The following is a 14011-nucleotide window of genomic DNA, read 5'->3' as shown; positions in this document are numbered from 1 at the left end:
AGGCTTAATACATCTGCCCCATTGTCTCTTAGGGAAATTTAAGGTGATGTAAATTTTGTAGCTTCTGCGTAATCAAACCACACAAAGTTTATTTTTTTTCAAATGAAACTACATCCACAGATATTTTACTTTTGACAATATCATGGTTTGTTTTTTAGCAATAACCAATGGCATTCTCTCGTGTTCAACAATGTTAGCAAATATCAGGATGCTTCATTACCTATATGCTATGCATGCACAAAGATTTGATCAAAAGGGTTGTATAAATCTTTGCCCTACATGTTGATCGCTACTTTTACATCGACTGTAAATAAGAATTTACTTACCGATAATTCTATTTCTCGGAGTCCGTAGTGGATGCTGGGGTTCCTGAAAGGACCATGGGGAATAGCGGCTCCGCAGGAGACAGGGCACAAAAAAGTAAAGCTTTACTAGGTCAGGTGGTGTGCACTGGCTCCTCCCCCTATGACCCTCCTCCAGACTCCAGTTAGGTACTGTGCCCGGACGAGCATACACAATAAGGGAGGCATTTTGAATCCCGGGTAAGACTCATACCAGCCACACCAATCACACCGTACAACTTGTGATCTAAACCCAGTTAACAGTATGACAACAGAAAGGGCCTCTTAAAGATGGCTCCTTAACAATAACCCGAATTAGTTAACAATAACTATGTACAAGTATTGCAGATAATCCGCACTTGGGATGGGCGCCCAGCATCCACTACGGACTCCGAGAAATAGAATTATCGGTAAGTAAATTCTTATTTTCTCTATCGTCCTAAGTGGATGCTGGGGTTCCTGAAAGGACCATGGGGATTATACCAAAGCTCCCAAACGGGCGGGAGAGTGCGGATGACTCTGCAGCACCGAATGAGAGAACTCCAGGTCCTCCTTTGCCAGGGTATCAAATTTGTAAAATTTTACAAACGTGTTCTCCCCCGACCACGTAGCTGCTCGGCAGAGTTGTAATGCCGAGACCCCTCGGGCAGCCGCCCAAGATGAGCCCACCTTCCTTGTGGAGTGGGCTTTTACAGTTTTAGGCTGTGGCAGGCCTGCCACAGAATGTGCAAGTTGAATTGTGTTACAAATCCAACGAGCAATCGACTGCTTAGAAGCAGGTGCGCCCAACTTGTTGGGTGCATACAATATAAACAGCGAGTCAGATTTTCTGACTCCAGCCGTCCTTGCAATGTATATTTTTAAGGCTCTGACAACGTCCAACAACTTGGAGTCCTCCAAGTCGCTAGTGGCCGCAGGCACCACAATAGGTTGGTTCAGATGAAATGCTGATACCACTTTAGGGAGAAAATGCGGACGAGTCCGCAGTTCTGCCCTATCCGAATGGAAGATTAGATAAGGACTTTTATAAGATAAAGCCGCCAATTCAGATACTCTCCTGGCAGAGGCCAGGGCTAGTAACATAGTCACTTTCAATGTGAGATATTTCAAATCCACCTTTTTCAATGGTTCAAACCAATGGGATTTGAGGAAATCTAAAACTACATTTAGATCCCACGGTGCCACCGGAGGCACCACAGGAGGCTGTATATGCAGTACTCCCTTGACAAAAGTCTGGACCTCAGGGACAGAGGCCAATTCTTTTTGGAAGAATATTGACAGGGCCGAAATTTGAACCTTAATGGATCCCAATTTGAGACCCATAGATAATCCTGATTGCAGGAAATGTAGGAAACGACCCAGTTGGAATTCCTCCGTCGGAACCCTCCGATCCTCGCACCACGCTACATATTTTCGCCAAATGCGGTGATAATGTTTCACGGTGACTTCCTTCCGTGCCTTAATCAAGGTAGGAATGACTTCTTCTGGAATGCCTTTCCCTTTTAGGATCTGGCGTTCAACCGCCATGCCGTCAAACGCAGCCGCGGTAAGTCTTGAAAAAGACAGGGACCCTGCTGTAGCAGGTCCCTTCTCAGAGGTAGAGGCCACGGTTCGTCCGTGAGCATCTCTTGAAGTTCCGGATACCAAGTCCTTCTCGGCCAATCCGGAACCACTAGTATTGTTCTTACTCTTCTTTGCCGTATGATCTTCAATACCTTTGGTATGAGCGGCAGAGGAGGAAACACATACACTGACTGGTACACCCAAGGAGTTACCAGTGCGTCCACAGCTATTGCCTGTGGATCTCTTGACCTGGCGCAATATTTGTCCAGTTTCTTGTTGAGGCGAGACGCCATCATGTCTACAATTGGTCTTTCCCAACGGTCTATTAACATGTTGAAGACTTCTGGATGTAGACCCCACTCTCCCGGATGAAGATCGTGTCTGCTGAGGAAGTCTGCTTCCCAGTTGTCCACGCCCGGGATGAACACTGCTGACAGTGCTATCACGTGATTCTCCGCCCAGCGAAGAATCTTGGCAGCTTCTGCCATTGCACTCCTGCTTCTTGTGCCGCCCTGCCTGTTTACATGGGCGACCGCCGTGATGTTGTCCGACTGAATCAACACCGGCTTTCCTTGCAGGAGAAGTTCCGCCTGGCTTAGAGCATTGTAGATTGCTCTTAGTTCCAGAATGTTTATGTGAAGAGACTTTTCCAGACTCGTCCATACTCCCTGGAAGTTTCTTCCTTGTGTGACTGCTCCCCAGCCTCTCAGGCTGGCGTCCGTGGTCACCAGGATCCAATCCTGAATGCCGAATCTGCGGCCTTCTAATAGGTGAGCCTTCTGCAACCACCACAGAAGTGACACCCTTGTCTTTGGTGACAGGGTTATTCGCAGGTGCATCTGCAGATGCGACCCTGACCATTTGTCCAACAGATCCCTTTGGAATATTCTTGCATGGAATCTGCCGAATGGAATTGCTTCGTAAGAAGCCACCATTTTTCCCAGGACTCTTGTGCATTGATGTACTGACACTTTTCCTGGTTTTAGGAGGTTCCTGACCAGATCGGATAACTCCTTGGCTTTTTCCTCTGGAAGGAAAACCTTTTTCTGAACCGTGTCCAGAATCATTCCTAGGAACAGCAGACGAGTTGTCGGGATTAAATGGGATTTTGGAATATTCAGAATCCACCCGTGTTGTCTTAGCACCTCTTGAGATAGTGCTAAAGCTGTCTCCAGCTGTTCTCTGGACCTTGCCCTTATTAGGAGATCGTCCAAGTATGGGATAACTAATACGCCTTTTCTTCGAAGAAGAATCATCATCTCGGCCATTACCTTGGTAAAGACCCGAGGCGCCGTGGACAATCCGAACGGCAGCGTCTGAAACTGATAGTGACAGTTTTAAACAATGAACCTGAGGTACCCCTGGTGTGCGGGGTAAATCGGAACGTGTAGATACGCATCCTTGATGTCCAAGGATACCATAAAGTCCCCTTCTTCCAGGTTCGCTATCACTGCTCTGAGTGACTCCATCTTGAACTTGAACTTTTTTATGTAGAGGTTCAAGGACTTCAGATTTAGAATAGGCCTTACCGAGCCATCCGGCTTCGGTACCACAAATAGAGTGGAATAATACCCCTTTCCTTGTTGTAATAGGGGTACTTTGACTATCACCTGCTGAGCGTACAGCTTGTGAATGGCTTCCAACACCCTCTCCCTTTCGGAAGAGACGGTTGGTAAGGCAGACTTCAGGAAACGATGAGGAGGATCCGTCTCTAATTCCAACCTGTACCCCTGAGATATTATCTGCAGGATCCAGGGGTCTACCTGCGAGTGAGCCCACTGCGCGCTGTAATTTTTGAGACGGCCCCCCACTGTCCCCGAGTCCGCTTGAGAGGCCCCAGCGTCATGCTGAGGTTTTTGCAGGAGCCGGGGAGGGCTTCTGTTCCTGGGAAGGAGCTGCCTGTTGGTGTCTCTTCCCTCTTCCTCTGCCTCGTGGCAGGTACGACAAACCCTTTGCTCTCTTATTTTTGTAGGAGCGAAAAGGCTGCGGTTGAAAGGTCGGTGCCTTTCTCTGTTGGGGAGTGACTTGAGGTAAAAAAGTGGATTTCCCGGCAGTAGCCGTGGCCACCAAGTCTGATAGACCAACTCCAAATAACTCCTCCCCTTTATACGGCAAAACCTCCATGTGACGTTTTGAATCCGCATCGCCTGTCCACTGTCGTGTCCATAAGGCTCTTCTGGCTGAAATGGACATAGCACTCACCCGAGATGCCAGTGTGCAAATATCCCTCTGTGCATCACGCATATAGATAAATGCATCCTTTATTTGTTCTAACGACAGTAAAACATTGTCCCTATCTAGGGTATCAATATTTTCAATCAGGGATTCTGACCAAACTACTCCAGCACTGCACATCCAGGCAGTTGCTATAGCTGGTCGTAGTATAACACCTGCATGTGTGTATATATTCTTTTGAATAACTTCCATCTTTCTATCTGATGGATCCTTAAGTGCGGCCGTCTCAGGAGAGGGTAACGCCACTTGTTTGGATAAGCGTGTGAGCGCCTTGTCCACCTTAGGGGGTGTTTCCCAGCGCGCCCTAACCTCTGGCGGGAAAGGGTATAATGCCAATAACTTTTTTGAAATTATCAACTTTTTATCAGGAGCAACCCACGCTTCATCACACACGTCATTTAATTCTTCTGATTCAGGAAAAACTGTTTGTAGTTTTTTCACACCATACATAATACCCTGTTTTACGGTATCTGTAGTATCAGCTAAATGTAACGTCTCCTTCATTGCCAAAATCATATAACGTGTGGCCCTACTGGAAAATACGTTTGAATTTCCACCGTCGTCACTGGAATCAGTGCCCGTGTCTGGGTCTGTGTCGACCGACTGAGGCAAAGGGCGTTTTACAGCCCCTGACGGTGTTTGAGGCGCCTGGACAGGCATTAATTGATTGTCCGGCCGCCTCATGTCCTCAACTGACTGTTTAAGGGAAGATCAACCATCACGTAATTCCACAAATAAAGGCATCCATTCTGGTGTCGACCCCCTGGGGGGTGACATCTGCATATTTGGCAATTGCTCCGCCTCCACACCAATATCGTCCTCATACATGTCGACACCACGTACCGACACACACCGCAAACTCACAGGGAATGCTCTAATGAAGACAGGACCCACTAGCCCTTTTGGGGAGACAGAGGGAGAGTCTGCCAGCACACACCACAAAGCGCTATATATACAAGGGATATCCTTATATTAAGTGCTCCCTTATAGCTGCTTTAATATATATATATATAGCCATTAATGTGCCCCCCCTCTCTGTTTTACCCTGTTTCTGTAGTGCAGTGCAGGGGAGAGACCTGGGAGCCGTTCTGACCAGCGGAGCTGTGACAGAAAATGGCGCCGTGTGCTGAGGAGATAGGCCCCGCCCCTTTTTCGGCGGGTTCTTCTCCCGCTATTTTTCCAGTCAGGCAGGGGTTAAATATCTCCATATAGCCCCTATGGGCTATATGTGAGGTATTTTTAGCCTTGTATAAGGTTTATATTTGCCTCTCAGAGCGCCCCCCCCCAGCGCTCTGCACCCTCAGTGACTGCCCAGTGAAGTGTGCTGAGAGGAAAATGGCGCACAGCTGCAGTGCTGTGCGCTACCTTATGAAGACTGAGGAGTCTTCAGCCGCCGGTTTCCGGACCTCTTCACGCTTCAGCATCTGCAAGGGGGTCGGCGGCGCGGCTCCGGGACCGGACTCCACGGCTGGGCCTGTGTTCGATCCCTCTGGAGCTAATGGTGTCCAGTAGCCAAGCAGCAAATCCACTCTGCATGCAGGTGAGTTTACTACTTTCCCCCTAAGTCCCACGTTGCAGTGATCCTGTTGCCAGCAGGACTCACTGTAAAGAAAAAAACCTAAACTAAACTTTCTCTAAGCAGCTCTTTAGGAGAGCCACCTAGATTGCACCCTTCTCGTTCGGGCACAAAATCTAACTGGAGTCTGGAGGAGGGTCATAGGGGGAGGAGCCAGTGCACACCACCTGACCTAGTAAAGCTTTACTTTTTTGTGCCCTGTCTCCTGCGGAGCCGCTATTCCCCATGGTCCTTTCAGGAACCCCAGCATCCACTTAGGACGATAGAGAAAAAGGAAATGTTTTGAAAGGGTATTCAGAGCCTTAGGAGTTGTCACAAGATTGGTTATGGGTGACTTACAGTCAAACAACCAATCATATGCCAACCTCCTCAATGCTGAATGCCCTCTTCCACTTTAAAAATGAAAGGGTTCCATCAAACGTGACAGGCTCCTCTGATATGCCAGGTTAACAACTTGATGAGTCAGTGGTTATCCTCACCGCTGTCTCTGCTAGTTACACTTCGTACATAGCAGGGATATATTCGTTAAAAAGATCAATCGCCATACTGACTGTTAATAACAGCAGCACTGCCGTGATTAGTAGTAATACATACAGATGTGTCCTCATACATCATTGCTGCAGTCGCACCAAGCAGCCACTCTCGGTGCACCAGGTCCTCTGAAAATCTGCTTGCATTGGGCGTCTTTTGTGCATCTTGTTTGTAGAAAATGCATCTTAGTTGCAACGCGATGCACCAGGAGACTGTGCTGATATATTTGATATAGGACACTTGAACTGTATACCTGTGTGTGTCTGAGTCTCTCTATTTGTATACGAAGTGCTACACACACAATATACAAGTGTCATATCAAATTAATCAGTACAGTCTCCTGGCACATCTTAGTCACATTGAATTGCGAATAAGATGCAATTTTGCCAAAACAAGGCACCCGACACTAGCAGAGTTGCACGGGACCAGGCCCCTCACTCGTGCCAGGGCTCTTACGCTGCATGGCCTATTGAAGGTAGATGTATGAGGACACATCTGTAGGCCCCTAAACATTAAGTATGTACTTCCTGTAGGCAATACAAACTTGTCTCCACTGTCCCCACAATCTAGCACAATAGTGACACTTCTCATCATGCCTGACAGCTGTCTTCTCACATGCTAATTGAAACCATCTACAAAAGGGAGAATATCAAAAAGTTGTTTCTGAGAGCGGCAATCTGTAATGCCCGATCATCACAAGGGTGTCACGTACTCAAATTGCAACTACGGACCCTATAATGTCAGTATGTACTTACCACACAGTTCATTAATTTTAGGTTTTGTTTAAAAAACTCTACAACGATAATAAGGCATCACAAATCTAAGGTCAGCAAAGGGCTGAATGTGCCTGACTAACTGAAATACTTACCGTTCAAATGGGTCACCTCTTCCTCAGTATCTGATCCACTCTGGGGTGCAGGGTAAAGATGTAAGATGACAGTGGTCCCCTCACCCATGATAGGGCAGGCAGTAGTAGCTGCCACATGGTCTGCCATTTCTAGTGACAAAAAAAATAAGAATTTACTTACCGATAATTCTATTTCTCATAGTCCGTAGTGGATGCTGGGAACTCCGTAAGGACCAGGGGGATAGCGGCTCCGCAGGAGACTGGGCACATCTAAAGAAAGCTTTAGGACTAGCTGGTGTGCACTGGCTCCTCCCCCTATGACCCTCCTCCAAGCCTCAGTTAGGATACTGTGCCCGGACGAGCGTACATAATAAGGAAGGATATTGAATCCCGGGTAAGACTCATACCAGCCACACCAATCACACCGTACAACTTGTGATCTGAACCCAGTTAACAGTATGATAACAACGAAGGAGCCTCTGAAAAGATGGCTCACAACAACAATAACCCGATTTAGTTAACAATAACTATGTACAAGTATTGCAGACAATCCGCACTTGGGATGGGCGCCCAGCATCCACTACGGACTATGAGAAATAGAATTATCGGTAAGTAAATTCTTATTTTCTCTGACGTCCTAGTGGATGCTGGGAACTCCGTAAGGACCATGGGGATTATACCAAAGCTCCCAAACGGGCGGGAGAGTGCGGATGACTCTGCAGCACCGAATGAGAGAACTCCAGGTCCTCCTCAGCCAGGGTATCAAATTTGTAGAATTTAGCAAACGTGTTTGCCCCTGACCAAGTAGCTGCTCGGCAAAGTTGTAAAGCCGAGACCCCTCGGGCAGCCGCCCAAGATGAGCCCACTTTCCTTGTGGAATGGGCTTTTACAGATTTTGGCTGTGGCAGGCCTGCCACAGAATGTGCAAGCTGAATTGTACTACAAATCCAACGAGTAATAGTCTGCTTAGAAGCAGGAGCACCCAGCTTGTTGGGTGCATACAGGATAAACAGCGAGTCAGACTTTCTGACTCCAGCCGTCCTGGAAACATATATTTTCAGGGCCCTGACAACGTCAAGTAACTTGGAGTCCTCCAAGTCCCTAGTAGCCGCAGGCACCACAATAGGTTGGTTCATGTGAAAAGCAGAAAACACCTTAGGGAGAAATTGAGGACGAGTCCTCAATTCTGCCCTGTCAGAATGAAAAATTAAGTAAGGGCTTTTATATGATAAAGCCGCCAATTCTGACACACGCCTGGCTGAAGCCAGGGCTAACAGCATCGTCACCTTCCATGTGAGATATTTTAAGTCCACAGTGGTGAGTGGTTCAAACCAATGTGACTTAAGGAACCTCAAAACAACATTGAGATCCCAAGGTGCCACTGGAGGCACAAAAGGAGGTTGTATATGCAGTACCCCTTTTACAAATGTCTGAACTTCAGGTACTGAAGGCAGTTCTTTCTGGAAGAAATCGACAGGGCCGAAATTTGAACCTTAATGGACCCTAATTTTAGGCCCATAGACAGTCCTGTCTGCAGGAAATGGAGGAAACGACCTAGTTGAAATTCCTCTGTAGGGGCCTTCTTGGCCTCACACCACGCAACATATTTTCGCCAAATGCGGTGATAATGTTTTGCGGTTACATCCTTCCTGGCTTTGACCAGGGTAGGGATGACTTCATCTGGAATGCCTTTTCCCTTCAGGATCCGGCGATCAACCGCCATGCCGTCAAACGCAGCCGCGGTAAGTCTTGGAACAGACAAGGCCCCTGCTGGAGCAGGTCCTTTCTTAAAGGTAGAGGCCACGGGTCTTCCGTGAGCATCTCTTGAAGTTCCAGGTACCAAGTCCTTCTTGGCCAATCCGGAACCACGAGTATCGTTCTTACTCCTCTCCTTCTTATGATTCTCAGTACTTTTGGTATGAGAGGCAGAGGAGGGAACACATACACTGACTGGTACACCCACGGTGTCACCAGAGCGTCCACCGCTATTGCCTGAGGGTCCCTTGACCTTGCGCAATATCTGTCCAGTTTCTTGTTAAGACGGGACGCCATCATGTCCACCTTTGGTTTTTCCCAACGGTTTACAATCAGTTGGAAGACTTCTGGGTGAAGTCCCCACTCCCCCGGGTGGAGGTCGTGTCTGCTGAGGAAGTCTACTTCCCAGTTGTCCACTCCCGGAATGAACACTGCTAACAGTGCTATCACATGATTTTCCGCCCAGCGGAGAATCCTTGCAGCTTCTGCCATTGCCCTCCTGCTTCTTGTGCCGCCCTGTCTGTTTACGTGGGCGACAGCCGTGATGTTGTCCGACTGGATCAATACCGGTTGACCCTGAAGCAGAGGCTTTGCTTGACTTAGGGCATTGTAAATGGCCCTTAGTTCCAGGATATTATGTGAAGTGATGTCTCCAGGCTTGACCATAAGCCCTGGATATTTCTTCCCTGTGTGACTGCTCCCCAGCCTTGCAGGCTGGCATCCGTGGTCACCAGGACCCAGTCCTGAATGCCGAATCTGCGGCCCTCTAGAAGATGAGCACTCTGCAACCACCACAGGAGGGACACCCTTGTCCTTGGTGACAGGGTTATCCGCTGATGCATCTGAAGATGCGACCCGGACCATTTGTCCAGTAGGTTCCACTGGAAAGTTCTTGTGTGGAATCTGCCGAATGGGATTGCTTCGTAGGAAGCCACCATTTTTACCCAGAACCCTTGTGCATTGATGCACTGAGACTTGGTTCGGTTTTCGGAGGTTCCTGACTAGCTCGGATAACTCCCTGGCTTTCTCCTCCGGGAGAAACACCGTCTTTCTGGACTGTGTCCAGGATCATCCCTAGGAACAGAAGACAAGTCGTCGGAACCAGCTGCGATTTTTGCATATTGAGAATCCACTCGTGCTGCCGCAACACTACCCGAGATAGTGCTACACCGACCTCCAACTGTTCTCTGGATCTTACCCTTATCAGGGAATCGTCCAAGTAAGGGATAACTAAAATTCCCTTCCTTCGAAGGAATATCATCATTTCGGTCATTACTTCAGTAAAGACCCGGGGTGCCGTGGACCATCCCTACGGCAGCGTCTGAACTGATAGTGACAGTTCTGTACCATAACCTGAGATACCCTTGGTGAGAAGGGCAAATTTTGACATGAAGGTAAGCCTCCTTGATGTCCCGAGACATCATGTAGTCCCCTTCTTCCAGGTTTGCAATCACTGCTCTGAGTGACTCAATTTTGAATTTGAACCTCTGTATGTAAGTGTTCAAAGATTTTAGATTTTAAAATCGGTCTCACCGAGCCGTCTGGCTTCGGTACCACAATAGTGTGGAATAATACCCCGTTCCCTGTTGCAGGAGGGGTACCTTAATTATCACCTGCTGGGAATACAGCTTGTGAATGGCTTCCAAAACTGCCTCCCTGTCAGCGGCAGACGTCGGTAAAACAGACTTTTGGAAACGGCGAGGGGAATACGTCTCGAATTCCAATTTGTACCCCTGAAATATTACCTGAAGGATCCAGGGGTCTACTTGCGAGTGAGCCCACTGCGCACTGAAATTCACTGAGAACGGGCCCCCACCGTGCCTGAACTTGTAAAGCCCTAGCGTCATACTGAGGGCTTGGCAGAGGCGGAAAAGGGTTTCTGTTCCTGGGAACTGGCTGATCTCTGCAGCCATTTTTCTCTCCCTCTGTCACGAGCAGAAAAGAGGAACCCTTTTGTCCGCTTGCCAACCAGGACTGCGCCTGATAATACGGCGTCTTATTTTGAGAGGCGACCTAGGGTACATCCCCTTTTTTAAGGCAATACTTCCAAATGCCGTTTGGAATCCCTGACCACTTTACTGGTAGAATACAACGCACTTATACTTGATGCCAGTCGGCAAATATTCCGCTGTGCATCATGCATATATAGAAATGCATCTTTTAATTGCTCTATAGCACAGGTTCTCAAACTCGGTCCTCAGGACCCCACACGGTTCATGTTTTGCAGGTCACCTGTAGATTTTTGAAATGTGACAGTTGGTGATACAGAGCAGCTGCTGGGTGACATGGAAAACGTGAACCGTGTGGGGTCCTGAGGACCGAGTTTGAGAACCACTGCTCTATAGGCAATAATATACTGTCCTTATCTAGGATATCAATATTTCCAGTCAGGGAATCCGACCACGCCAACCAGCACTGCACATCCAGGCTGAGGCGATTGCTGGTCGCAGTATAACACCAGTATGTGTGTAAATACATTTTAGGATACCCTCCTGCTTTTTATCAGCAGGATCCTTAAGGGCGGCCATCTCAAGAGAGGGTAGAGCCCTTGTTCTTACAAGCGTGTGAGCGCCTTATCCCCTGTAGGGGGCGTTTCCCAACGCACCCTAACCTCTGGCGGGAAAAGGTATACTGCCAATAACTTTTTAGAATTATCAATTGTCATCGGGGGGAAACCCACGCATCATCACACACCTCATTTTATTTTTCAGATTCAGGAAAACTACAGGAAGTTTTTCCTCACCAAACATAATACCCCTTTTTTTGGTGGTATTCATATTATCAGAAAAGTGTAAACATTTTCCATTGCATCAATCATGCAATGTGTGGCCCTATTGGAAATCACGGTCGTCTCTTCACCGTCGACACAGGAGTCAGTATCCGTGTCGGCATCTGTATCTGAGGTAACGGGCGCTTTAAAGCCCCTGTATGAGACGTCTGGACATGCACAAGCTGAGTAGCCGGCTGTCTCATGTCAACCACTGTCTTTTATACAAAGCTGACACTGTCACGCAATTTCAACAGTACATCCACTCAGGTGTCGACCCCCTAGGGGGTGACAACACTATTACAGACACTCTACTCCGTCTCCACATCATTTTTCTCCTCATACATGTCGACACCAACGTACCGACACACAGCACACACACAGGGAATGCTCTGATAGAGGACAGGACCCACTAGCCCTTTGGGGAGACAGAGGGAGAGTTTGCCAGCACACACCAGAGCGCTATATATATACAGGGATAACCTTATATAAGTGTTTTTCCCTTTATAGCTGCTGTATTGTTTATACTGCGCCTAATTTGTGCCCCCCTCTCTTTTTTAACCCCTTTCTGTAGTGTAGTGACTGCAGGGGAGAGCCAGGGAGCTTCCCTCCAACTGAGCTGTGAGGGAAAATGGCGCCAGTGTGCTGAGGAGATAGGCTCCGCCCCTTTCTCGGCATCCTTATCATCCGTTTTTTTATATGTTTTGGCAGGGGTTAAATGCATCCATATAGCCCAGGAGTTATATGTGATGCATTTATTTTAGCCATATAAGGTTTTAATCGATTTATTGCGTCTCAGGGCGCTGCCCCCCCAGCGCCCTGCACCCTCAGTGACCGGAGTGTGAAGTGTGCTGAGAGCAATGGCGCACAGCTGCGGTGCTGTGCGCTACCTTATCTGAAGACAGGATCGTCTTCTGCCGCCGATTTCACCGGACCTCTTCGCTCTTCTGGCTCTGTAAGGGGGCCGGCGGCGCGGCTCCGGGACCCATCCAGGCTGAACCTGTGATCGTCCCTCTGGAGCTAATGTCCAGTAGCCTAAGAAACCCGATCCACTCTGCACGCAGGTGAGTCCGTTTCTTCTCCCCTTAGTCCCACGATGCAGTGAGCCTGTTGCCAGCAGGTCTCACTGAAAATAATAAACCTAAACTAAAACTTTCACAAAGAGCTCAGGAGAGCCCCTAGTGTGCACCCTTCTCGTCGGGCACAGAAATCTAACTGAGGCTTGGAGGAGGGTCATAGGGGGAGGAGCCAGTGCACACCAGCTAGTCCTAAAGCTTTCTTTAGATGTGCCCAGTCTCCTGCGGAGCCGCTATCCCCCTGGTCCTTACGGAGTTCCCAGCATCCACTAGGACGTCAGAGAAATAAGATTTCATGGTGCAAATATACTTGTTGTACATTAGAAGCACCCATAATCTGGCGCCTATTGCGGGAGTCACGGGTGTGATAATATGTATATGCTAGTTTCATCCATTCCCTTGTGTATTAGTGTGCAACTGAATGTGCAAGCACTGACACGCCCACTTTCTGCACCCCTAGACACAGTTGCTCCGCTGGTGGTTCTACACAGTCCACCATCATGTTCACCATCAACAATTGTACCTGCAACCTATGGCAAGCGCAGTGTTTCCATCTGAACATGCCCTCAGAGAACGCAGTCTCCTTGCAATGACACACCCGCAGCACTCCCATTACACGCCAAGACTTTGCACTCCCTTTAGGCCGCCTCCTCATCGCTCTGCCGCTTGTACTCTGTTACTAGCTCTCCCGTAAGCAGTAGCACATTTGTGCAAGCACTCAGGATAAAGCATGCACAGGATATGATGCGCAGTAGCAAATGATCGTCCAGCTGAGAAAACATTGGCATTGCATGTGATTTGTGTGCACCTCTGTGTAAGGAGTGGAGTTGAGAACCTGTTCATAAACCATTAGTATTTCTGCATCATACATAGATGGCGCTAAAGCAATATGGCCCAAATGGAAATCTAAAAATCATCTACTTATAGGCAAGAAATAAAATTGGGACCAGAATAATCACGCAGCAGATCCATGACAAACATGACTAGTCTATTACAGTATAATGAAAAGATATGTGTTGCACAATGTGGATACTAATATATGGGATAATGAATCCCACTGCTGTAAATGTCAGGGATATTGGAAGTCGCCGATGAAATATGTGACTTTCTATACAGGACATGGAAATTAGAGCCAACAGCTGATATCTGTAATAATTTACAATAACACAAATGTCAAAAATAACAATAGGAGCAATTACAGAACACACTTAAAATATCCCAAATAATTTATTGGCAGCGCCTTCGTAAGTCATAAACTTTAAATCTACTTTAATTTGATTTGTGTTTTTGCTCACACACAGCGCTCACCCATATACCTAT

The 14011-nt window shown here is 47.8% G+C and overlaps 1 protein-coding gene across 6 annotated transcripts in view; it reads right to left on the bottom strand.

The window, feature by feature from the left end:
• The window catches only part of RFXANK (regulatory factor X associated ankyrin containing protein), a 114539-nt gene that overhangs the window by 99652 nt on the left and 876 nt on the right, over positions 1–14011 (bottom strand). For all 6 annotated transcript variants that reach the window (XM_063914552.1, XM_063914558.1, XM_063914557.1 and 3 more), the window contains exon 2: positions 7115–7243. In XM_063914552.1, the coding sequence (XP_063770622.1) occupies positions 7115–7243 (129 nt within the window). The remainder of the gene's footprint in view (positions 1–7114; positions 7244–14011) is intronic.

This window comes from Pseudophryne corroboree, chromosome 1 (genome assembly GCF_028390025.1).
Source record: "Pseudophryne corroboree isolate aPseCor3 chromosome 1, aPseCor3.hap2, whole genome shotgun sequence".
Classification (NCBI taxonomy): domain Eukaryota; kingdom Metazoa; phylum Chordata; class Amphibia; order Anura; family Myobatrachidae; genus Pseudophryne; species Pseudophryne corroboree.
Note: the sequence above shows the minus strand (reverse complement) of the source record. Positions and strands in the feature narration are given on the sequence as shown.